Source organism: Pelmatolapia mariae, linkage group LG5 (assembly GCF_036321145.2).
Source record: "Pelmatolapia mariae isolate MD_Pm_ZW linkage group LG5, Pm_UMD_F_2, whole genome shotgun sequence".
In the NCBI taxonomy this organism is placed as follows: Eukaryota; Metazoa; Chordata; class Actinopteri; order Cichliformes; family Cichlidae; genus Pelmatolapia; species Pelmatolapia mariae.
Window position 1 is genome coordinate 91,718 of NC_086231.1, and position 25,536 is coordinate 117,253.

At 44.6% G+C, this 25,536-nt stretch overlaps 2 protein-coding genes across 4 annotated transcripts in view; one reads left to right on the forward strand and one right to left on the reverse strand.

The window, feature by feature from the left end:
• The first annotated feature begins 241 nt into the window (after nucleotides 1–241).
• Nucleotides 242–10,621, forward strand: ddx27 (DEAD (Asp-Glu-Ala-Asp) box polypeptide 27). Of its 2 annotated transcripts, none has more exons than XM_063473264.1 (21): nucleotides 242–413; nucleotides 1,762–1,905; nucleotides 2,024–2,083; nucleotides 2,309–2,477; nucleotides 2,631–2,683; nucleotides 2,757–2,843; nucleotides 2,933–3,038; nucleotides 3,120–3,293; nucleotides 3,404–3,554; nucleotides 3,641–3,740; nucleotides 3,817–3,958; nucleotides 4,036–4,189; nucleotides 4,938–5,019; nucleotides 5,300–5,477; nucleotides 5,572–5,678; nucleotides 5,800–5,896; nucleotides 8,181–8,272; nucleotides 8,346–8,466; nucleotides 8,548–8,641; nucleotides 8,716–8,775; nucleotides 8,855–10,621. In XM_063473264.1, exons 1-21 carry the CDS (start codon nucleotides 330–332, stop codon nucleotides 8,868–8,870), a joined length of 2,271 nt encoding a protein of 756 aa, XP_063329334.1. In that variant the 5' UTR covers nucleotides 242–329; the 3' UTR covers nucleotides 8,871–10,621. The 2 variants fall into 2 exon arrangements, with proteins under 2 accessions (XP_063329334.1, XP_063329333.1); XM_063473263.1 differs by having other exon boundaries at nucleotides 8,545–8,641; nucleotides 8,855–10,615.
• Nucleotides 10,622–18,368: 7,747 nt separating this feature from the next.
• The window catches only part of LOC134627308 (potassium voltage-gated channel subfamily KQT member 2), a 38,662-nt gene continuing 31,494 nt past the window's right edge, over nucleotides 18,369–25,536 (reverse strand). For both annotated transcript variants that reach the window (XM_063473266.1, XM_063473265.1), the window contains 4 exons: nucleotides 23,914–24,045; nucleotides 23,723–23,843; nucleotides 23,458–23,633; nucleotides 18,369–21,768 (listed from right to left, as the gene is read on the reverse strand). In XM_063473266.1, the coding sequence (XP_063329336.1) occupies nucleotides 21,135–21,768; nucleotides 23,458–23,633; nucleotides 23,723–23,843; nucleotides 23,914–24,045 (1,063 nt within the window). In that variant the 3' untranslated portion in view covers nucleotides 18,369–21,134. The remainder of the gene's footprint in view (nucleotides 21,769–23,457; nucleotides 23,634–23,722; nucleotides 23,844–23,913; nucleotides 24,046–25,536) is intronic.

A 25,536-nucleotide genomic window follows, 5' to 3' on the forward strand; every position in this document is an offset into this window, starting at 1 on the left:
TTTTTTTTTGTTGTTGTTTTTTTTACCCTTATTTACGTTTTTTTTTTTTTGTTTGTTTTTTTTACCCTTATTTACGTATTGTTTGCTTTTGCATGGAACGCTGTGACGTGTGCTTTCTGAAGCACCGTCAGATGTATTACGCTGGCTGTAGTTTTACGCTCGAGCTGACGGGGGCAGCATTGCGCCTCTGAAGTGCCGGAAAGCCTGGCTAAGGAAGAAGAAGTCAACCGGAAACAAACGATTGCGTTTCCTGTTTCCATCAACACACACGTGTGTGACTGTGTGGACAACGTCTTCAGAACCCGTTCAGACCCGGACATCGGACCACCATGTTGGAGCAGTTCGGTCTGATCGGGACGATCCGGGACGAGGATCCGAGTCCCGACGAGGCGGAGACCGAATCCGAGCAAGAGGTGAGTCCGATCCGGGACCAGAGCCCATCCGCTGGTATTGGTGTGAATAATTTTCGGTGAGGTTCAGCGGCTCGCTGTCATTTCCTGCGGACTGTCCCGAAGAACAAACATTATCTGACACTGTGAAATCAGTGGAATTAGTTACCGCTCACTGCAGAAGCTTTAGGTTCATCGTATCGGTAATATCGGGCCTGTGTGCCCTGGTGTTGGACCGGTACCACAGAGCATCGCACAGCTCTGGCGCTCAGTGTAAACATGTAATGTAAACCTTCACAGAGAGCTGAGTGCAGTAATGGCCACTGATGCAGCATCACCTCTCTCGGTCAGTCATAAACACATTAGTAATGAAGCCAACTATGAATCCAAACCCAAACAAAGGTTAAAGGTCAGAGGTGAGCGGGGTCTCTGTGTACTGCGGGCCGGACGGGGGCTTCTCCCTTTTCTTTGATGTTTGGTGGTTTCAGCTGCGGGCAGTGTTGGAGAGTAACGGAGTACATGTACCGCCGTTACGTACTTAAAATACAAAATATGAGTAACTGTATTCCGTTACAGTTACCATTTAAAAAGGTGGTATTCAGAATACAGTTACTTTGTTGAAATAAAGGGATTACATGGCGGTCTTCTCCTGTTTCATATGTTCGGCTATGCCCTCTCTATTTTTGGTAATTCCACGGTGGAAACCCAAACAAAACAGGCATTAAGAGGCTCTAATGTCTGTGTCTCAGTCTCGCGGCCCATGTCACCTCTACTTGCAGCCCGCATAATGATGTGAAGAAATATTTTTAAAAATGATTTAATATGAAGGCAATAGCAGAGTGTTACAGGCATCGCCCTAAAGAATGTAGCCTGATGGGCAGTGTAGTCCGTGCTGCAGGGAGAATGGACTGCCATACCCGTTATGTGTCTGTGAGCGAGGGAGGGAGAGAAAGGAAAAGTCCGAGCTGTCACCGAGCAGAAACTGGAGCTGGAAGCATGTAAATATAATAATAACCACTGCAGCCAAGAAGAGTGCCTGACGAGCCCAGCTGTAAGTAAGCTATTAAGACTCGACTGTACACTGTGTTCGTGTTTTGACCTCTGGGTGAGCGTCAGATCTGACTGCTCAGCAGGAGGTCTGGATCTTAAAGGCTGTGTCTGCAGTATCAGTTGCTGTGGCGATATAAAGAAGCATGATGTGAACTCCTCTCATAGCGCTGAAATTACAGAATTAAACCTGAAGTTACCTAATGTTGCATCTGTATGCAGTTTCTATGGAAATGCCACCGTCTGCGAGGTTTATTGCTAAAGGGTTACTAGGAGGGGTCACTCACCTGTCGTCTGTCTCACCTGTGCTGTGTCTGTGTTCCAGGAGGAACCGATCGTGCTGAAGAAGAAGAAGAAGAGTCACGGGTCGAGAGATTTTAACTGTGACTTTGAGTTTGGAGAGAGAGACGGGCCGAGCCACGACGATGACTGGGCGATGGCCGATGTCATGAAGCAGCTCAAGAAGAAGGTAGAGAACAACCTGCTGCGGAGCAGCACAGTTACTTCATCACACACATGGAACAACGGGAGGAGCATAACGCTCTCCACCTGTGTGTTTGTTCTCACGTTCTGCTTTCTGTCTGCAGAGAACCTTGACAACTCTGGACCAGAAAATAGAGAAAATCCGCCGAAAGAGGAAAGCTGAGGTGAGTGTGAGGCTAACGAGCCTGAAGGTTGAGTGGATTCTCTTTAGAACGTGAAACCTTGTTTCATGTGGAATATGACAGCATGAAGTCACATGACAGAAATACCCACAGTGCTTTGCAGTAGTAAATCTTGCACAGGTTAAGCAGAAAAGCACAGGTGAGTTGACTGGCCCCTTGTATCAGTCTATTTTCTGTGCGTCAGGTGTTGTTTTCTTTGACCTTCAGGAGAAATCATCTCAGAGTGACGCTGCTGAAGCTTCATCAGAGAACCACCAGGAGGAGGAGGAGGATGTGAAACCTCCAGCTGGAGAGGCAGATGCTAGTGATGAAGACGATGATGAGGACGAAGATGAGGAGTTTGGCTCGAGCGACGAGGAAATTTTGACCAAATCAGGTAAGAAACTTATTTTTAAATCTAGCAGGAAGAATTCTTTCAGATGTTATTGTTTGTAACTAAAGTTTGAGCCTGAGGCCGATGAGTGGCGCTCTGATACAGTTGTTAGTACTGTCAGCGGAAGGTTTGTTTTTACTTCCCGTTTCCTGTCAGACACGCTCAGAGACAAGGAACGACGGGGGAAGAAGAGGAAGGTGGCAGAGGAGGTGAGGAAGACAACCGAGTAAGATCACGTGTTCGTGTCGCGGGTTACATGTTAACAGCCATCTTTGTGTCCAGGCAGCAGAGTCGTTCTACGAAGACGCGTCGCAGTACGATGACCAACTGACTTTCGACGACATGAATCTGTCCAGGCCGATTTTGAAGGTAAGAGGGGCACGTCTGCTCAGACCTGGACATCTGCTGCTGTGTGACTCGTTTCTGTTGTTGTCTGAGTAAACTCGGTGTTCCTGCAGGCCATCACTGCTCTGGGCTTTAAGCAGCCCACTCCGATCCAGAAGGCCTGCGTCCCTGTCGGTCTGCTGGGCAAAGACCTCTGTGCCTGTGCTGCTACTGGGACAGGTAACACTGGGTCCCGTTTATCATACTGGGTCCAGTTGATCTCAGTTTAATTGGACACGTGAATTCCTCTTTTCTGTGCAGGGAAGACGGCAGCCTTCATGTTGCCTGTGCTGGAGCGATTGGTTTATAAGCCCAGGACATCCCAGGTGACCCGCGTCTTGGTTCTGGTTCCCACCAGAGAGCTGGGGATCCAGGTTCACTCTGTTGCCCGTCAACTCGCCCAGTTCACGTCTATCACCACCTGCCTGGCTGTTGGTGCGTCTATTTGTCGTGGTTCAATCATTGTTCGATCTGACTCAGTCTGACTCTGGACCCAGTCCGATTCAGACTTGGTCTGGGCCTCATCTGTGTTGATTTGTCTTCAGGTGGGTTGGACTTGAAGTCTCAGGAGACAGCGTTGCGGGCTGGCCCGGACATCCTAATAGCGACACCTGGTCGGCTGATCGATCACCTTCACAACACGCCGAGCTTTGAGCTGACGCACATCGAGATCCTGATCCTGGACGAGGCCGACAGGTAAAAAGCGACGGGGGGAATCCGTCACACCAGAAACCAGAATCTGCCGAGACACTTACCTGTGCGGTTGTGTGTGGTTCCCTCAGGATGCTCGATGAGTACTTCGAGGAGCAGATGAAAGAGATCATCAGGTTGTGTTCCTACAACAGACAGACCATGCTGTTCTCTGCGACCATGACAGAGGAGGTATGCATGCTTAATCAAGTGTGTGCTGCTGTAGCATTTGATCACCGAGTGACTGTCCTGTGACACGTGTTTTCAGGTGAAAGACTTGGCAGCGGTGTCATTGAAGCAGCCAGTCAGGATCTTTGTTAACAGCAACACTGACGTGGCGCCGTTCCTGCGGCAGGAGTTTGTCCGAATCCGACCTCACAGAGAAGGAGACCGCGAGGCCGTGGTGGCTGGTAGGTACTCGTGATACTGCAGTAAGATAGAGGTACTAGTGACAATTCTACAGTCTACCTGTATTTGTTTTTCTCAGCTCTGCTGACTCGGACGTTCCAGGATCACGTCATGTTGTTCACTCAGACGAGGAAACAGGCCCACAGACTGCATATCTTGTTGGGACTAATGGGATTGAAGGTTGGAGAACTGCATGGAGAACTGAGTCAGAACCAACGACTGGAGAACCTCAGGTACACATAAAACCGGAGATTAGAGAACCTCAGGTGCACGCATAACGGGGATTGGAGAACCTCAGGTACACATAAAAAAGGAGATTAGAGAACCTCAGGTGCACGCAGAACGGGGATTAGAGAACCTCAGGTACACATAAAAAAGGAGATTAGAGAACCTCAGGTGCACGCAGAACGGGGATTAGAGAACCTCAGGTGCACGCAGAACGGGGATTAGAGAACCTCAGGTGCACGCAGAACGGGGATTAGAGAACCTCAGGTGCACGCAGAACCGGGGATTAGAGAACCTCAGGTGCACTCACAACGGGGATTAGAGAATAAGTTGCCCCTCCATATTAGAATGGCCCCAACACTTGATATTTTTTAAATCACTTTAAAGACCACACCTTTTCTCCAAAGTGTTTTAGGAGTAGTACCAGAGTCAGCCTGTAGTCAGTTTTTGGTCGCTTCTTTATTTTGTTAATTTTATTTATTGTCTATTTTATTCATGTTTTACTACTAATTTTATTTATTTTTTACCATGGGTGGGTTACCTCTTATTTATGTGTTTATATGTGTAAAAACCACAACCAATACAGCCTTCGTTCTCACAATATCACACAATTGATTTTCCCAAAACTTTGGTCAATCGTGTTGACTTTAAAGTGCTCTATAAAAAAAGAACCTGAGGTACACTCAGAACTATAAATTGGAGAACCTCGGGTTTAGAATAAGTAACTTTGCTCTTGTCATGTTTGTTGTTTTGCAGGCGTTTCAAAGATGAACAGATTGATATCTTGGTGGCGACAGATGTGGCAGCCAGAGGTTTGGACATCGATGGAGTCAAAACAGTGAGTGTTCTGCAGGAGAACCGTGAAGTTATGGCAGGGTTACTATGGTGAAGTTCCTACAACCACTGAAAGACGAATAAAGACAGAATTCGATGGTTTAATGAAATATGGTCATAAAAGAAGAAGAAAAGTCACATGACACACAAACTTTTTCTTCCCCTTGTTTTTCAAACACGATTCAAAGTGGATTATAGTCTGTTACCATGGTAACCAGAGTAAACAGAAGCGTTAAAGCTGCTTTTTAAAACGTGTTTCGCTCGTTCGCCTGCCTGTCCCTCAGGTGATAAACTTCACCATGCCTGGCACGGTCAAGCATTACGTGCACCGCGTGGGGCGGACTGCGAGAGCGGGGCGATCGGGGCGTTCGGTGTCTCTCGTCGGAGAGTCCGAGAGGAAGATGCTGAAAGAGGTCGTGAAGTCAGCCAAGAGCACCGTGAAGGCTCGCGTTCTGCCGCCAGGTAAACAATCCTAAACTGTGAGCAGGTGACCCAGGTGAGGAGTGTCCTCCAGGTGAGAGAACCCGTCACTGAAATGTGTATTTGTGTCATTCAGAAGTCATCCTGAAGTTTAGAGACCTGATCTCCAAACTGGAGAAAGACGTGGAAGCTGTGATGAAGCTGGAGAGAGAGGAACGAGAGCTGGCTGCGTCTGAGGCCAAGGTACACCTGGATACCTGCATACCTGTCACTAAAATACCTGTTTTTAATTTAAAAGCAAAAGAACTGAACAGCAACAAACAGGATTTTTATTTAAACCATGTGTGTGTGTGTCTGTGTGTAGCTGAGTGTGGCTCAGAGACGTCTCACTGACTCTGCCTCCTCTGATCAGTCACAGCGGGTTTGGTTTCAGACCCAACAGGAAAGGAAACAGAGCCGCAGTAAGTACTAATTCACACTCTGTAGTATGTCGTAAGCACTGTGTGACTGTGGGTCATCCTTCGTTCAGTGTTGAAGGCTGAGCAGGAAGTACTGTGTAGTAGTGCTGTCACAGTACTCGGATTTTAAACTCGATCCTGTTATCAAAGGAGAGCGAAGTGCTCTAATAGGGTGATATGGTACTACAAGGTCATTAAGATAAGATGGGGCCTGATTATTTAAGACCTATAATCCTATTTAAGGATTTTGAATTCTGGGTTTAACAGGAAGCCAATGAAGGGAAGCCAAAACAGGAGAAATCTGCTCTCTCTTTCTAGTCCCTGTCAGGACTCTTGCTGCAGCATTTTGGATTAACTGAAGGCTTTTCAGGGAGTTTTTAGGACTTCCTGATAATAATGAATTACAGTAGTCCAGCCTGGAAGTAATAAATGCATGAACTAGTTTTTCAGCGTCACTAAGAGACAGGATATTTCTAACTTTAGAGATGTTGCACAAATGGAAGAAAGCAGTCTTACATATTTGTTTAATATGTGCATTGAAGGACATGTCCTGGTCAAAAATGACTCCAAGGTTCCTCACAGTGTTACTGGAGGCCAAGGTAATGCCATCCAGAGTAAGAATCTGGTTAGATACCATATTTCTAAGATTTTCAGGGCCGAGTACAATAACCTCAGTTTGATCTGAATTAAGAAGCAGAAAGTTAGCGGCCATCCAGGTCTTTATGTCTTTAAGACATTCCTGCAGTTTAACTAATTGGTGTGTGTTATCTGGCTTCATGGACAGATAGAGCTGGGTGTCATCAGCATAGCAGTGAAAATGTATGCTATGTCTTCTAATGATGCTGCCTAAGGGAAGCATGTATAATGTAAACAGAATTGGTCCTAGCACTGAACCCTGTGGAACTCCATAATTAACCTCAGTGTGTGAAGAGGACTCTCCATTTACATGCACAAATTGGAGTCTATTAGATAGATATGATACAAACCACTGCAGTGCAGTACCTGTAATACCTACAGCGTGCTCTAATCGCTCTAATAGGATATTATGGTCGACAGTATCGAACGCTGCACTAAGGTCTAGCAGGACAAGCACAGAGATGAGTCCACTGTCAGAGGCCATAAGAAGATCATTTGTAACCTTCACTAAAGCTGTTTCTGTGCTGTGATGAGCTCTGAAACCTGACTGAAACTCTTCAAATAAGCCATTCCTCTGACAACTACTCTTTCAAGGATGTTTGATATGAAAGGAAGGTTGGAGATTGGCCTATAATTAGCTAAGACTACTGGGTCTAGAGATGCTTTTTAAGTAAAGGTTTAACTACAGCCAGCTTGAAGGCCTGTGGTACATAGCTGATTATTAGAGATAGGTTGATCATATTTAAGAAGATTTTTTGACTGGACTCTCACACAAATGCAAAACAGAAGATGAAGCAGAGCATTCTCATCCCCAACGCGTAATACCGACGATTTGTCCTAAAGCATCTCATAGTAACGCTTCCGCGTCCTTATGATATGTTCCAGATTTTCCATTGAATCCAACAGAATTCCGCTCACAGCAGTAACACACACTCCAGCCGTGTATTCCAGCTCTGACCTTAACCGTATGAAACGTTTACATGTATGGATTCATTCCAAATGGCTCTCATGGAGCCAAACATGTAACATACTGACGATTTGTCACATAGCATCTGTGTGTTACGAGCTGGGATGAGAACGTGTTGATCTCGCCTTTGGCTTCACCTGCATTACAACGGTGCCAAGGTAGGCCTCTTCGGCAGGATTAGTTTCCCCTGCGTCAGGAGCACGCGCTGGGCGCTCCAAATCACGGACAAACAGTGTCCCACAGTTGTTTATGTTTTTAAGATAAGATAACAGAAATTACAGGTGAAGAGAAGCTGCAGAGATCTGTGTTAGCCAGCGTTTTTTCCCCGACTGCTGAGGACAGTCTGCTGGGCGAGAGCCAACAGTAGCTACAAAACCTTCAGCCTCCAGAGCTATACTGAAGCTAGCACCACTAACAACGGGCTGGGAGGTCGGTTTATGATCATTAATATGCAAACTGTCATGATCACTGATCAACACCTGCTGATCATTGGTCATTGATCAATGTCCATGAGTACCACTCACAGAGAGTTGGGGAATGGCTGCAATCACAGCATTGTAAGATGCTGACAGATGGACCCTCAGGCCCAATGGGCAATTATAGTATCAGTTAATATAGTTGATATATATGAGTATTGATTAGTACAGTGGAGTACTCTTTGTGTAACTGTAGTACTTTGTTCAGTGTCAAAGGCTCTGCAGGAGTTTGATCTTGCCATTAGAGGGAAGAAGAAGAGAGAGAAGTTCCTGAAGGACGGCAGGAAAAAGGAGCTGACGGTAAAAAACGATCCAGCATTAATCAGTACTCACCTCCGATCAATCACCTGCTTACCTGTTACCTGTCTGTCAGTCTGAGGAGCGTGCTCAGTTTGAGATTTTGAAGGCCCAGATGTTTGCTGAGCGAGCAGCCAAAAGAGAGCGCCGACCGAAGAGGGCGAGGGCGATGCCAGAGGATGAAGCGCCAACTAAAGGTATGTGATGCTGTAAACGCGCTAACAAACACACTAACCCTGATAATGTCCTTGCTCTCACCAATCCTCTGTGTGCAGCAGCCAATCAGAAAGCAGGAAAAGGAGGCAAGAAGTCGGTGTTTGACAAAGAGCTGACAAACACCAGCAGTAAGGCCCTGAAGCAGTACCGAGCAGGGTACGTACAGGTAGCCAGCTGTCTCAATGTCTGTCCATCTGTCCCGTCTGTCTCACCGTCTCTCTCCCTTACAGACCGTCCTTTGCAGACAGGAAGCGTCTGGGTGTGGACAGGAAGCGACCTGGCAGTTCCAGGTAAGTTTCACCTGTTCTCTCTGGTGTCACACTGACCTGAATGAGGTAAAGATGGCTGACACTCTGCTCTATCTGCCAGGTTTAGGAGGAAGTGACAGAGCACGCAGGAAACGCCTTGTTTTTTCTATTTGTTTATTACAGTAGTTTTAAATAAAGTTTCAATGTGTATTAAACCCGTTGTCAACAGTTTTTTTTGTTTGTTTGTTTTTTATCTTTGGGTCATTCAGACGGGCACAAAACGAACCAAACTAAAGGTCACATGACAAAACGTGAAAAATGAAGCTGATGAAGAACGGGGCGAGGTGCAGATCAGCTGACCTCAGCACACCAATGGCAGTCTGTTGTATGGCAGGTTTTCATTGGCTGAATACTGAGCAATGGCAGCAGGTGGCTCTGGTTCAGAAGTTAAAGCGGGTCAGCTGCCACTTCAAAGACTGCCTGCTCCAATACACAGGTCCACAGGTGTCCACAGGCCAGATATTGAACCACAAACCACTTCTAAAAAGGCAGGGGAGCAGAAGCAGTTCGGAGTGCAGAGGACCAGAGGAGGGCGCTACAGCAGGAGAGCACTAACAGTTATCAGCTGAAGCTTTTAACCACCGTTGGTTTAAAGTGGAACATTAAAACACTCGACTGCTAACCAGCTGCTCCTTACAGTCGGTTTCGTTCAAACTGCGTCCGAGCTCGTGTACGCGGTGCTCCTGAAGTGATCTGTGCGTTTGAGCAGATATGATGTCCGGCCTCAGTTTGTGTGAAAGTCACAGAGAAGACTGGAGACGCTCCGGTCTCGTGGAAGCGTTCAGTGTGGAGACGCCACCGTGTGGCCGTCTGCAGAAACAACAAGAAGTGTGAGTTCAAGTCGGTGACTGAGACTGGTTCAAACACATCTCCGTGCAGACACGGCCAACGTTTACCGGACAAAGTTTTTGCAGTTTAACCTCACTGCTCACCACCACAACAGACTTTAAACGTGGAACTGAAGTGCGGACTTGAAGCTTGAGACGTTTTAAATTGTATACACAGTCCTCCATTATTAGAGAGACTAACGCAGCTGGACAGGGACCCGTTCCCTCATTATTTCATGGTAATACTTAAATTTGATTCACAAGGGTTTAAAACAATTCAAACATTTAGATGTGGATGGTGTCTTCAATAGTTTTGCCAATTTGTCTTCTCGTCATGGTCTCCCTATTACCCATTTGTTTCGCTATTTTCAAATTTGAAATTTTGTTGCCAAGTGTTTCCCAAATTTCCCCTCTTTACCTCCAGAACAGCAGTGGGAAACTACGCTATCATTTATTCCTCATCACAGAGGAACCATTTCGAAACTCTATCCTGTCTCTTAGTAACCACTCAAATGTTAAGCTTAAGTGTACATGTGAAGGAGAACTAGGAATTCAAATCCATGAGGAGTCTTGGGAACAGGCTACAGCGAGGGTACGATCTTCCACCTCCTGTGCTCGTCTTGGACTTATTCAATTTAGGGTCATACACAGGGCGCATTTCTCTAAGTCTAGACTTTCTGAATTGTATCCAGAAGTGGCAAATAAATGTGATCCATGCCACGGCTCTCCTTGTCACCTTAGCCACATGTTTTTTCTGTGTCCTGAGCTGGAAGGTTTCTGGACTGGGTATTTTGCTGTTCTTGGGGTAACTCTTCATTCCTGTCCTCTGATTGCTGTATGCGGGATTCCTGATCGCTCACTTACACTTGATTCTACACAAAAGGTATCATAGCCTTCACATCCTTATTAGCAAGACATCTAATATTGTTGCATTGGAAGTCTGTTAAGTATCCTACTATTTCCCAGTGGCTTAATGTTGATGTTATGTTTCTTTTAAAAACTTGAAAAAATTAAATATACGTTGAGAGATTGCACAGCCAATTTTTTCCACAAGTGGCAACCCTTTATTTCTTATTTTACTGGTCTAGAGGTATTGCCTGGTTAATTGTATTTTGGTAAGTGCAAGTACTGTGTTGTTTTCTTTTTTCAATAAAAATATTTGCAAAAAAAAAAAAAATAGATTCAAAGTTTTTATTTGTATTTTATTGCTTTTCACTGTCATTTTAAAGATGTTTTAATAACAGGAATATTAGAGACTTGAGAAATGATAGAAGACAACTGAAGAGCATGACGACAGAAATATATTCTCAGAAAAACAACACCTAACCAAGTCAGGAGGATCACTGTAGGTCTTCAAAATGAGAAAGCATCATGTTGGAAATAGTTTCCAACAGGGTGCGAGCCTCCGGTGACAGGAACAGCTCTAGACTTTCTTGTATTTCAAATATGTTTGTCTTGTTAGTTTTTAGCTTCTTAAATCGGGGCACTGAGTATAAAAATGTCACTTTCAAAATGTCAAGTTAAATTTGATTATGGAACTGAACCTATGTCTCCATCATCCTGACCGAGTTAAAGTCCTCGGTAGAGATGGGTCCAGCAACACTGACGCACCGACGCATGTATCCAGCTCACAGAGCGAAACCTGTATCGGTGCGTGTCGCTTTAAGAAAAAGTCACGTGATGGATACAGCTGCAGTATCGCTCATTGCCAACGCGCCAAACTGTGTTTAAAAGGTACCGCATCTGTCAACGGAATGAGTCGCCACCAAAAGCAACACAAAATTACTCTCGCAAAGATTAAAAAAAAAAATACACATCTCTCCATAACAACATGGAGCCCGAAAGAAAAAGAAATGTTTCTGCTGTGTGGGATCATTTTGATCTTTTAACTGCAAATAGTTTGTCTGTCTTTGTTTCAGTGTAATCTATCAGAATAGGGAAAACAGCAATGTGACCTGCAGTGTAAATTATTTATTTCATTTTATGCAGGTTAAATGTCGCATCTGTTCTGCATTTCTTACACAAACAAAAGCACCTCCTTAGTGTTTAGGCATTACAGAGCCAAACATGAAAATGAGGAGACAAACACACCGAGGATGAACACAGGTAGGCCTATATTGACACTGAACAGCTTTATCATCTTTTTTTTTTTTAATTAATATGTGTTTTATTATTTTGAAATCAAGCATCTAGGAAGACTGTTCTGGACCAGGCAGTCCTGAATTTTATTATAAAGAACTGCCAACCCCTTAGTATTGTGGAGAGTGTCGGAGAGGAACATTCCAAGATCAGAGGATCCTTTAACGTACTGAGGGAATAGGAAGACATCTTATCAGAACCTTTTCCACCTGGCTTTACAGTTTTTGTGTACCCCAGCTTCATCTGTGCCTGTGAGCGTGTGTTTTCCAAAGCTGGGGAAATGGTGTCAAAAAAACGCAGTGGACTGAATGCAAAAACATTGGATAAACTTATTTTTCTGAATAAAAATTTATAATAAACTCTGAGTCAATTACATTTAAATGGGTAATATTACATTCACAATACTTTCATTCTAATTTTCACTTAATGTCATTCACAATATATTTTAAAGATGTCTACAATATTTGCGATGTAAAAGATATAAAATGATTCCATGTAAAGTACAATACCTTACAGTGTACACACGTATGACTAGGTCATTGAATCAGTGTCTGTTGTGAGTCTGAAGTAAGTTGCCTGCAATGATATTTAAGGTCCAGCAGGTGTCAGTATGGAGCAAAACAGCAACACTGTGTCGACACAGTATCGATACAGTTTGGGGAATGTGCTGAAGCGCTTCACGAGGCCTCATCTACACATCACTAGTCCTCGGTGATGTCCAGCATTTACCTTCCTAACTGAACATTAACGAAGGACAAATCCAAAATTTATCATATCAAAAAATATTTCCTGGTTTTCACACAGGAAACAAAGATGATGGGCTCAGCAGCATCCACTTAAACAGTAAACAAAGTTTTTACATTCAGTCCCCCATTTGTGTTAAAGCAGGTGACTTTTATCAGCCAATCATAGCAGAGCAATTAGCTGATGCACTAAAATTTACTTTTTTCAAACTCTTCATCTAGCTGGAGCTCAGGCAAATACAGAAGGGTCTGGCTGCAGCCACTGTGGAGCGCCATATTGCGACCTCCACAGTAGCCGGAAACACGTGGATACAGTGGAAACCTTGCAAGTGGATCGTAAAGGTTGGGACAGAGTCTTTCATATGTACATTTGCCATTAGTAATTTCATAATTCTAGGAATCATCTAGTTTGCTTACACTGATCATGTTGGCACTCTGTTTGCATTACAACAACGCTCATTGTTAAATTTTGTTTTTTTATCCTGCTTCCTGGCAGAGAAACACAGATGTGTCTGTTTACTGGCCCTGGTTAAAGTAAGAGAGCTGGATTAAGGGCTTCTGTGGGCAACATGACCAAAAATACACATTTTGCATTAGAATATGATTTTTTGTTGGCCTCAGAAACGGGAAGTAACAAAGTACAAATACTTCATTACTTAAGTAGAAGTTTCTGGTATCTGTACTTTACCGCTGTACTTTTTTGTGCCTACTTTATACTTCTACTTCTTACATTTTAGCACAAGTATCTGCACTTTGTACTCTCGACATTTTCAAATCAGGGTCATTACATTATTTAATATATTTTTATTTCCTGTTCACCACATTTCTTGACAGCTCTTGTGATCCATACCATTTTGCTTTCATTATCGAGGATGGCTTGGATGTTTTTGTTAATATGCACAATCTGATTTAGATAAACTGATTGCATTCTATACAACTACATTTAAATTACATGTGAGGGGGGGGGGGGGGGGGGGGGGGGGGTGTTCTCTCTTACAGACAAAATGATATGCCGGTGCAGGCTGCCATGTAGGACGACAGGACACTTTCACTGCCCTGTCTGTGACATGACAATCATACGGCGTGGGGATATGGCAAGGCATTTATTGTCATGTCAGCATTCTTCAATGCCAAGTCAGCCACCACTATCAGGACTGCTCTCCGCTGCACTCTCCGAGGAGCCCCGCCTCCCTCCCGCTGCACTCTCCGAGGAGCCCCGCCTCCCTCCCGCTGCACTCTCCGAGGAGCCCTGTCTCCTTCTCAATGTCTTGTCTCCAGTATCTAAACCATTTTCTGAATCTTCGGTAGAACATTCAGTCAGTGCGCCCCAGGGCAGCTGTGGCTACAATGTAGCTTGCCATCACCAGTGTGTGAATGTGTGTGTGAATGGGTGGATGACTGGATATGTAAAGCGCTTTGGGGTCCTTAGGGGCTAGTAAAGCGCTATACAAATACAGGCCATTTAACATTCATACCCTCTGTGCTAAATTAAACTGCGGCTTATGGAAAGTCCATGAAAATGAAATGCCCTCACTGTGGTCTTAGTCTTCTTAAAAAAACGTAAAGGTTCACATGATGAGGAGGCATTCAAACACATCAATGTTTGCCTGGCCTGTCATCTGCAGTGTTTTTGTGTACAGGGACTTCCTCCTCTTTGTTTTTCAGTTTGCAGAGGACATGGAGCTCTTTTTAAAAGCATGTGCTGATGAGCAGGGACTACGGATCAATGTGATGTTTGACATTTAATGGACAGATGAAGGCACTGGCTGTTTGTTTGTGTTTTTTATGTGTTGTTGGGTTTTTTTTATTGCATTGTTTGCCATATGTGGCCACTTCACTTTTTTTTTTTTACCATTTCTGCTGTGTTAATGCAAATGTAATGAAACTTCCCAAGGGTGTAGATTTTTTTTCCAGCTTTTATAATTTTCAACTTCAGCTTCTTAAATGCATCAAAAATATATACACTAAACATCCTATTGTTCCTCTTGGGTCTATCGTGGCCATTTTTGGCCAATTGAAACCCATTATAACAACCTTTTTTAATTCCTTGCTATTGACAGTACTAAATCATATAAATTAGGTAAAACTGCTTTGATTCTAAACTCAACACATGTAAATTGTAGTTGTTTTTTTTTTTTTTTTTTAAAAATACATAATTTACCCATTTTTGGCCAAACAAGCAATTTCATGTAATATTCTGATTTTCAAATAAGGGTGTTTGATGGCTTACCACACTGCAGTGGACCAAGAGAATGACATAGGTTTGATCTTAAGGGTCCAATAGTTTGTGCATGACATTGCAGCACAAATATGTGTTTGCAAGATAGACTGGAACAAAATTATGATGCATTAAATATTGCACAGGCTGCAGTGAATTTCTGTTGATGCACTATTGAGCCTTGAGTTTCCCAGTCAAACTTAGCTTTGACGCACATGCTAAAAACACTTTTAATTAATCTCCAGTAGCGCTGCTGATATATGAAATGGTGAGTTTTGAGGTTGTCTTCAAACAAGGGCATTGTACCAGGAAAAAGGTGTTTGAAGGATTAAAAATGTAAAAAGTAATGAATATTTTATATTTATGAAAAAAACCTTCATGCAGAAAAAGTAGCAAAAAAAACAAAAAACATAAAACATGGACACTTTTGGCCATGAACAAGCTGAAGGGATGGTGATTTTTTTTAACAAACCCAGAGTGTTAAAAAACACTTAGAACCATGTTTATTTCTCATCAGCATCAATAATAACAAAAACGCAATTTAGTTTTCGCTGTCAAAGTCGATTTAACTGATGTCACGTGTTTCCGGTTACTGTGGAGGTCACAATATGGCGCTCCCCAGTGGCTGCAGCCAGGTACTCTTGGGGCAAATAGGCAGACTTTTATTTTGATAGGTTTAGTTTGGTTTCCTGAAGTAATTCCTTACTGCCCCCTGTTGGTTGGATTCATTTCATCTAAGAAAACATGAAGGGCCAGAGTTACTAAGAGCTGTAGCACCATGCATATTTTTGACACTGTGTTCTGCAGCATTCTTGTATTCTTGTATTACGACAACTTCAAAGGATAAAACAGGGGTCTCAAACGCCAGTCCTCGAGGGACGCTGTCCTGAAACTTTTCCATGTGTCCCTGTTGCAGCACACCTGGATAAAATTAGTAGGTCATTAGCAAGACCCTATAGCACTTCACTGCATGCTGAGGTGGCAATTCAGCCATTTGATTCATATTACAGCAGCTCATGAGTGAATGAACAGGGTGCAATAAAAGTACTGTTAGGAGTACATTTTTCCAAGCAAGTCTGTGAAGGTTCTCAGTCATCCAGGTCATTGTAGTCTAAGGAGCTTGGAAAGAAAAGCGTCTGGACTTCTTTAAGTTGCTTGAAGACGTTTCACCTCTCATCCGAGAAGCTTCTTCATTTCTAAGGGGCAATGGTGGAGAGTCCCAGATTTAAACCCCGTGGGAGTATCCCCCCAAAGAGGGACGAAGGACCCCCTGATGATCCTCTACCTAATCACATGAGCCAAGGTGTGAAAACAGGTGTGGGTCACAATCAGCCAGGGTTTCAGGTGAGCTCGTTGTGAAACCTGGCCCCACCCTATCATGTGATTTCCTGAGGTCAGATGGCCCAGGATGTGAGTGGGCGTTAAGGCGTCTGGGGAGGGAACTCAAACCTGGATTATAGATGGCAGACAGTTGGTGTCGTAAACCACCGCCTCTGTTCAAAGATGGTCGCTCACACGGGACATAAATGGCTTCTTTCACTCCTCTTTCAAACCGTCTGTCCTCTCTGTCCAAAATGTGAACATTGGCATCTTCGAAAGAGTAACCTTTGACCTTTAGATGCAGATGGACTGCTGAGTCTTGTCCTGTGGAGGTGGCTCTTCTATGTTGTGCGCTTGTGAAGTGGCTGTTTGGTCTCTCCAATGTAGAGGTCTGGGCATTCCTCGCTGCACTGTACAGCATACACCACGTTGTTAAGTCTGTGTTTTGGAGTTTTGTCTTTCGGGTGAACCAGTTTCTGTCTGAGTGTGTTGCTGGGTCTGAAGTACACTGGGATGTCGTGCTTGGAGAAAACTCTCCTGAGTTTCTCTGATACACCGGCTACATAGGGGATGACAATGTTGTTGCGTCTGTCTTTCTTATCCTCCCTCGCTGGTGTCTGGTCTTCTTTTCTGTGCCTCTTTGCTGACTTTATAAACGCCCAATTACTTGAGTAGGGTTAGAGGTTGCCAGTCAAATTCTATACTCTTGCTAATGACCTACTAATTTTATTCAGGTGTGTTGTAACAGGGACACATGGAAAAGTTTAGGACAATGGCCCTCAAGGACTGGAGTAGGAGACCCCTGCTCTATAAACATTGCAATGTTAGAGGAAACCCATCCTCAAAAAATGCACTGAGAAGAAAAATGGAGTGGAAGTGATGATAACCTGGTCCTGGTGTTTCTAAGGAACCAAAGGAAGAAACAGATTCTGGTTCATTCTGAGGAGTAGGCAGCAGCAGGGGGAATTTCCTGGTTTGATCCAGGAGTTGAAGCTCACAGACATATTTCAGGATGTCAGTGGAGCAATTTGAGCTTCACACCTGATGAAGACCATGGAGAGGATCATACTACACCACCTTCGCCCACTAGTCAGGAGAGATCTAGACCCGCTGCAGTTTGCCTACCAGCCGAACATCAAGGTGGATGACGCGGTCACCTACCTGCTGCATCGGGCCTTCTCTCATCTAGAGAGCACCAGGTGCACAGTGAGAGTCATGTTTTTTGATTTTACCAGTGCCTTCAATACAATACAATCCTCAGTGCTAAGGGAGAAGATGCAGGGAGCGGGAGTGGACCATCAGCTGTCCTCGTGGATTATTGGCTACCTCACCAGTAGACCCCAGTATGTGAGGCTGTGGGACTGTGTGTCTGAGGTGGTAGTCTGTAGCACGGGGGCCCCACAAGGAACAGTACTCGCCCCTTTCCTCTTCACCCTGTACACTGCGGACTTCAGTTATAACACGGACACTTGCCATCTCCAGAAGTTCTCAGACAACACCACCATTGTGGACTGTCTGCTGAAGTCCATCGAGCAGGTTGGGGAGGAGAGGATGTTGTCTAAGCTAACATCCATCATGGACAACACCTCCCATCCCCTGCGTGAGACTGTACGAGCACTGAGCAGCTCGTTCAGCAGTAGACTTTTACACCACAACGTAGGAAGGAGCGCTACCGCAGGTCATTCTTACCAGCAGCTGTCAGACTCTATAACACTCATTTTATATTAAATCTTAATATAAATGAGTAACAGTAGGTGGACATTAGGTAAGGCTGCACTTTTTGCAGCGATCTCGTATAAAAAACTATCCACGTGTATATAAAACAGGTTAGCGGCTCCGAACCGTAGTAAAGGGACATCTGGCTAATACGTCGGGTTCGTGTCGGGCTCATAGCTGAAAACTAGCTTTACTTTGTTGTCTGGGTCAACTTTGCTAGCGAGAGACAGAGAGAGGCGTTGAAAGGCTGCTCCAACTGAACTTATTGTTTCGGAGGAAAACAGGAACACGGTGTACAGTCGAGTCTTAATAGCTTATTTACAGCTGGGCTACACTGCCCACGAGGCTACATTCTTTAGGGCGATGCCTGTAACACTCTGCCTATTACCTTCATATTAAATGAGTTTTTGAATAATAATTTTAAACAATATTTCGTCACGTCATTATGCGGGCCGCCAGTAGAGGTGACATGGGCTGCATGATTGAGACACAGACATTAGAGCCTCTTAATGTGTGTTTTGTTTGGGTTTCCACCAGCATGGAATTACCATAAATAGAGAGGGCATAGCCGAACATATGAAACAAGAAAAGACCGCCGTGTAATCCATTTATTTCAACAAAGTAACTGTATTCTGAATACCACCTTTTTAAACGGTAACTGTAACGGAATATAGTTACTCATATTTTGTATTTTAAATACGTAACACCGGTACATGTACTCCGTTACTCCCCAACACTGACTGTAAAGCGCTCACTAACAAAACAGGAAACTGAAGATCTGCTGAAAAAGATCAGAGCCCCTGGAGCTGTAACCAAATTGGACCACCTTAAAGGTTACTGGCAAGTCTCCTTAACTGAACATGCTTCTAACATTTCAGCCGTTGTGACATCAGATGACTTTTTAAACTCTCATAGCATTTGATATCAGTAATGCTCATGTTACCTTTCAGAGGCTGATAAAGTTCTGAGTGGCCTCTCCAGATGCAGTGCCTAATTGGATGACCTGGTGGTTTATCCGGAAACTCGGCAAGATCATTTGCAAATGCTACACCATTTGGCTCAACCTGCTCTGACTCTCAACCTGGGAAAGGGTGAATTTGCCAAGGCCACTGTGACATACTTAGGCAGGGAAGTGGGACATGGTCAGGTACGGCCCATGAATTCCAACTTTGTTGCGATTAATGATTATTCCACAACTAAAACAAGGCGTGAGCTGCATAGGTTTCTGGGAATGGTTGGTTATTACAGCAAATCTGCAGAAATTTCTCCTCCATAGTCCAACCATTAACCATTAACTAGTATTTATTGCCCCTTAGGAATAATAATATAAAAAATAAAGTCTTTCTGATTCTAATCTACTGTCCAAAGATTGATTTTGTTTGGTCAGATGAGTGTCAGGGTGCTTTTGAAAGTGCTAAATCCCTCCTTTGCCACACCCCATGCTCACTGCACCTGAGTTGACCTGACCTTTCAAATTGGAAGTTGGGGCTGGAGCAGTACTGTTGCTGGAAGATGTGCAGGGTTTGGACCACCCCGTTTGCTATTTCTCCTGCAAGTTTAACAAAAATCAGCTCAATTATTCCACTATTGAAAAGGAAACTATGGGTTTGTTGCTGGCCCTTCAGCACCTCCAAGTTTACCTGCAGTCCAGTATTTTGCCTATCGTTGTGCACACTGATCGTTTTCCTTTCACGTATATTCAACCACAACCAGGGCCTCATGTGACAGGCTCTGCTGACGCAGGAATACACTCTAGACATTCGACATAAGAAGGGAACGATCGTAGCTCAAGAGTTGGGAGTTCGCCTTGTGATCGGAAGGTTGCCGGTTCGAGCCCCGGCTTGGACAGTCTTGGTCGTTGTGTCCTTGGGCAAGACACTTCACCCGTTGCCTACTGGTGGTGGTCAGAGGGCCTGGTGGCGCCAGTGTCCGGCAGCCTCGCCTCTGTCAGTGCGCCCCAGGGTGGCTGTGGCTACAATGTAGCTTGCCATCACGTGTGTGTGAATGGGTGGATGACAGGTTGTGTAAAGCGCTATACAAATACAGGCCATTTACCATAACTGAAAATATTCTGGCTGATGACCTTTTCAGGTTGTATGATTTTGTTTTTTGTTTTTCATAAGCTGCAAACCCTGTTTTTTAATTTAAGCTGAGGGGGGCTTGTCCGGGATTGCAGTTTTTCATCTGATTATAAACTACAGATGATGGAATCACTTAAACTGTTGAAGCTATTCAATCACAAAGTCTTTCACAGATAGCTGAACACTCCACAGCTTTACTTCTAAGATTTGTTATTGCATCAAAGTTAAAATTGGCACCAGTAAGGTTTCTCAACATTTCAGTTGTTTTCTTGGCTTTACAATTTAATTTTCTGAGTGGAAAGGTTTGTGTTTGATGCTTTCTGGCAGAAATTTAATATTATTATTTTCACTGTTTTGCCATTTGGTGAGGTTTAAGCAAAGATCTTTTCTTGGGTTAAAATTTAACTTTTCAGCAGTGCTTACCATATTTAGAGAGCCCGATTGGCAACAAGCATTAAAAGTAACCTTCCCCTGATGTCTACTCTGAAATCACAGCAGCAGTAACTTTGCAGCAGGTCTATGAAGCATGGAGTTATTGTAAGATTATGTCTTATTTATTATCTTTCAAAATACATAAGCATGTGTGTTAGCACTGACCTCAGGCTGTTAGTAACTATCAAATCGTCCATACAGTCTTCCAAAAACACCTGGGGAAAAAACAATAACCTGCTAAAGATTACATGTAGTAGATGAGCAGATGCAAGCTGATAGTGTCACAGTAAGAAGATGCTCCAGTGACCGTGCAGAGTCACATTTAGTTAAATAACCAGAATATTAAAAAACATATAAACAGAGTTCATTGATACTGCTGCAGCCTCTAGAGAGCAGAGTAAGAAACAGATCCCGTACATAGCCAAAGTTACCTGAAAGCTCGTGGTTCACCTGAAAGTTAAAACCCGGCAGCGCCGGATCTACTTCCTAAATTTTGGACAGGAAGTAGATAAACAAACAGCAGTCTGGTGCATCTTTCCAACTTTTCTTTGTTTAAACGATTAATAAATGTATTGGTGAGCTGAGATTATGTGATAGCATTATTTTATACATAGAAACAAGCAACCAATAGGTGAAAGCGTGTCCCAGCAGTGTGCCAGTCGGTGACAGTGTGGACAGATGTTTGCCGTGCAGAATCTGTCACGTAAATTGTACCATCGTGGGTGCGGCCGCAGAGCTCTGTCCATAATAATCCTTTGCTGTGAGCCTCCAGCTGGTGGTTTAAATCTTCATGTTTACTTTTTATTCAAATTTTGATAAATACTTTAAATGTTCTGCTGGTTGTGACTCTGGATTTCTCTCAGCTTCATTTGGTTCCAGTCCAGGCCCGGTCCGAGTGCGGCGACGGGGCACAGAGCTCGGAGTCGGAGTCTGACTCCCCCTCAGCGATGTAGGACCGGACGGCGGTGCAGCAGGCAGCTCCTCCCCCACCATGGTGATCTCCCAGGTTGTTGGAGGAGTAGAATCCATTGTTGAGGAAGTCCAGGTTGTCTCTGGACTGGGAGATGGAGAAGCCACTGAAAGAACGCTCCAGCTCCTCGTGGTCCACTGATGGAATGGAGATAGAGGTGTCACTGTCAGGCTTCCCCTCCTCGCCTCCTCCTCCCATCCCATTGGACCCCTCTCCTGCCCTCTCCTGTTTCTCCGCCCCCCCTCGGTCTCCGGTGCTGTGACGGTTCGATCGGTTCCCACCGTGTCTCTCCCCGGATGGAGGGGGGGGCAGTCGAACCAGTGACCCATCCCCCACCGGACTTGGAGTATTACCCTGGCTACGATGAGGAGGGGGCGGAGCCTGCTGGTGGATCTGGGAGCTGATGGGCTGCCAGGAGGTGGAGGGAGGACATGTGGGGGCATTGTAGTTCCTGTGTCCGGTGGAGCTGCTGGAGCGAACCATCTTCGTCACAACCCGAGCCTTCTCCACATGTTCACCTGGCAACCCTCTGTGCAAGATGTAAACACATTAGTAAGTAACCGCCATTTTATCAACAGGAAGTTCTGAGATTATCAAAAGGAAGTTGTTTATGAGCAGCCAGATCTGAGGTCAAGTGGAAGATAACAGATTTCTTTTTGCTAAAGCATATAGTTAGGGCTGGACCAGGTGACCCTGGATCCTCCCTTAGTTATGCTGCAATAGGTGTAGGCTGCCGGAGGATTCCCATGATGCACTGGGTGTTTCTTCTTCACTCACTATGTGTTAACAGACCTCTCTGCATTGAATCATCCTTGTTATTAATCTCTAGCTGTGTCCCAAAACGTCGGCTGCATCCTTCGGAGGACCTGGGCTTCGCGGTATACGTGAGCCGGGTCCTCCACAGACCAAGAAGGCCGGAAGAGCGAGGTTGTGAAATGGGACGGTCTAGCCTTCAGATTTGCGTCACCGCTGTGGTGGAGTTTAATAAACTCGGCCGTCTGCTCCTTGCTATCTAAAATATAACAGGCATAAATTCTCAACTGGCTCACGCTTCTGTTTAATCAGTTTTCTGTTTAACGTTTATTCAGCTGTGTGAAAATCCCGGAGGAACCCACCCGATGGATTAATAAAGTTTTATTTAATCTAATAATCTAATAACTTTGATCTCAGCCAAACCGATTTACTCCGGAACAAATAAAACACCGAAAAAGGCAAACAATTACATTTTTATGTTATCCGATTGACTTATATATCATGTTTAACCTGAGTAGCGAAAGAGCGAGGGTCTGAAAACGATGAAGCCGGGAGTCCGCTGCTCGCGCCGGCTGGAGTGACCATTGAACCCCCCGGCTTGCTATCGAGCGGGTGGGTAACAGACGTCTCCGAAAACGTCGGCACAGTTTTGCAAATATACGATGTCTTGATAAACCAAGCAGATATTTGTAATTTACACAGCAACTTTCTCGCCTGAAAATATGTTAAAAGTTTATTTTGCGACCCAGAAAGATTAATAAGACTAATTTTAAAACTTAGTAGCGGCCGCCATTGTTGGCAGCTGAAATTTGGCTGGGCCGCGCTATGAATTCTGGGATATGGTGGGCCGCCAAGGACACACTGGACCCATCCTTCAAATTCGGGTAAATGAAGGACGCATTTGTCGGCCGCATTTGAAGGAGTCGACGAATTGGGACAGCCTTCGTCGTCTGGCTGTGACGTAATCGGCCTTCAAATGCGGCCTCCGGAGGATGCAGCCGACGTTTTGGGACACAGCTTCTGTCTCTCTTCCACAGCATGTCTTTATCCTGTCTTCCTTCTCTCTCCCCAACCAATCACAGCAGATGGCCCCGCCCCTCCCTGAGCCTGGTTCTGCCGGAGGTTTCTTCCTGTTAAAAGGGAGTTTTTCCTTCCCACTGTCGCCAAAGTGCTTGCTCATAGGGGGTCATATGATTGTTGGGTTTTTCTCTGTATGTATTATTGTACGATCTACTGTACAATATAAAGCGCCTTGAGGCGACTGTTGTTGTGATTTGGCGCTATATAAATAAACTGAATTTAATTGAATTGGATGGTCGGGCCTTCGGGTCAGGTTCAAGTTAGATTAAAATTGGGAAATATTTATTATATTTTTCTCATCACTACTGTGACTTTGATGACGCTACCCTTTACTTGTATTTTCATTTACATTAATGACATGATGAACGAATAAAAAGACACTGACTGCATGATCTTGGCGATGGATTGGCTCTTCTCCAGCTGATCCACTGGACTGTGATAGGGTGGTGCTGGGTCTGGCTCCTTGGATCCGAAGTAGGCGTCGGTCTCAGCCTGAGGGATTCCCATTCGCTGGATGTAGATATTAACCAAAAAGTCGAGCTTTCTCTCCATGGACAGGACCTAAGGGAGAAAACACCAGCAAAACAGACTCATGTCTGAAACCATAGCAGAAAAGCCACCAGGTGTACTCTTTATAGTCTGTAGGTTACCTGCTTCTCCACCTTCCCCAGGCGTCCCATCATGCTCGGGTCTTCAGGTAGCTCCTCACTGGCTGCTTTGGGACGATCCTTATCTGTAATTGGTGTTCCTCTGCCAACGATCTGATCCACCCTGCCAGTCAGGAGACAGAGTGAGTCAAGCCGTTCAAAACCTCATAAAGTCTTACCTCACGCAGTTTTACCTAGACTGGAGGTTCTTGATACGGGCGAGCATGTCCAGGTGTCCGGCTGAATACTGTTCAATCACATCCATGACGTCGTAGGGACGAAGACTTTCCTTAAACTTCCTCTTGGATACCATGAAGCGCATGATGCTAAGAGAGGAAACAAGACAGCCAGCAGTCACACCACATAGACTTGTCTGAAATCAAAAAACCGAATCTGAATACTTAGAAGATATTCTGGGGCTTTTCTGTACAGGGTGCTGTGTGGTTTCTTTATCCAAGTCTGGTGACCAGTTTGACTTGCACGCTGTTTACTGGCATGCTTTGGCATGAGTGCCTGGATTGCTAATGAGGTCAATCAAGTCTTGACCACATCCATCTACAGTCTGTGGAATGGGAATAAGGAATGGTCCGTATCTCTGCTTCAGTCCTGAAAACTGTGGCTCACAGTCCTGCTGATAAGCTCTGGGCTCAGGGTCACCACTATGGAGAAACATGTTAAAAGTAACGGTTTAAGCTTGGCCCAAAGATGAAGACCAGATCAAATCTACAAAGAGCAGGCAAAGACGGTTTCGTTCTCTGACAGTCAAGTCAACCAGAACTTTGAAGGGTTATCTTTAAAAACGTCAGCGATACCTGGGATGGAACAGTAACGTTAGGGTAGGCCACATTGTGTTCATCTTTTTATCACATTTTGTAGACATTTATATATTCCATCCATCCATTCACTTCCGCTTATCCTTTTCAGGAGCCTATCCCAGCTGTCTTAGGGCGAGAGGCGGGGTACACCCTGAACAGGTCGCCAGTCTGTCGCAGGGCTAACACAGAGACAGACAACTATTCGCACTCACATTCACTCCTGCATTCACACCTATGGGCAATTTCGTTTCCAATTAACCTATCCCCACTAACTGCATGTCTTTGGACTGTGGGAGAACCCACACAAACACGGGAAGAACATGCAAACTCCACACAGAAAGACCCCAGCCTGATGGTGGAATTAAAATAAGGACCTTCTTGCTGTGAGGCAACAGTGCTATCCACCGTGCTGCTCCATGATATTTCTATATTTTACTACAATGTTGGTTTTATTCTGGGGGTTTTAGGAGGTGAGGTTATAGCGGGTGTAGTGTGCCTTGTAGACGGTGGGTCATGGAAGTCCCGGAGGTAGGGCCCCTCCATTCCCACATGCTCCAGGATCAAAACAAACATGGAAGCTAGCCCACAGCTTGTTTGTTTACATGCTGTTTCTTAGTCTCTGCTCTGAAGTGAGCTGAGGGGGGTAGCATACAGCATACAGCAAACTAAGGACAGCCAACACTTCTGGACATTCAGCATACGTCCCGAGGGAAGCTGGTTCTCTTTGAGGAGGTTTTATTTCTACTGGAGCTGCTGCATGTCTCATTCAGAATTTAGTTCTGATCCAGATTCCAGAACCAGACAGCTGGACTGCTGGAGAGCTGCTGAGGCAAGACCTGAAACTTCAGATAACTGATATGCCTGAATACACCAACAAAAAACACATGAGAAATGATAATAACAATAATAATTGTAATGTCTTAGCAGAGGTGCTTTTATAACACAACAGAACACAGTGAAACAACATAAAGCAATGAAGCTAACTGAGATCAGACTGACTGC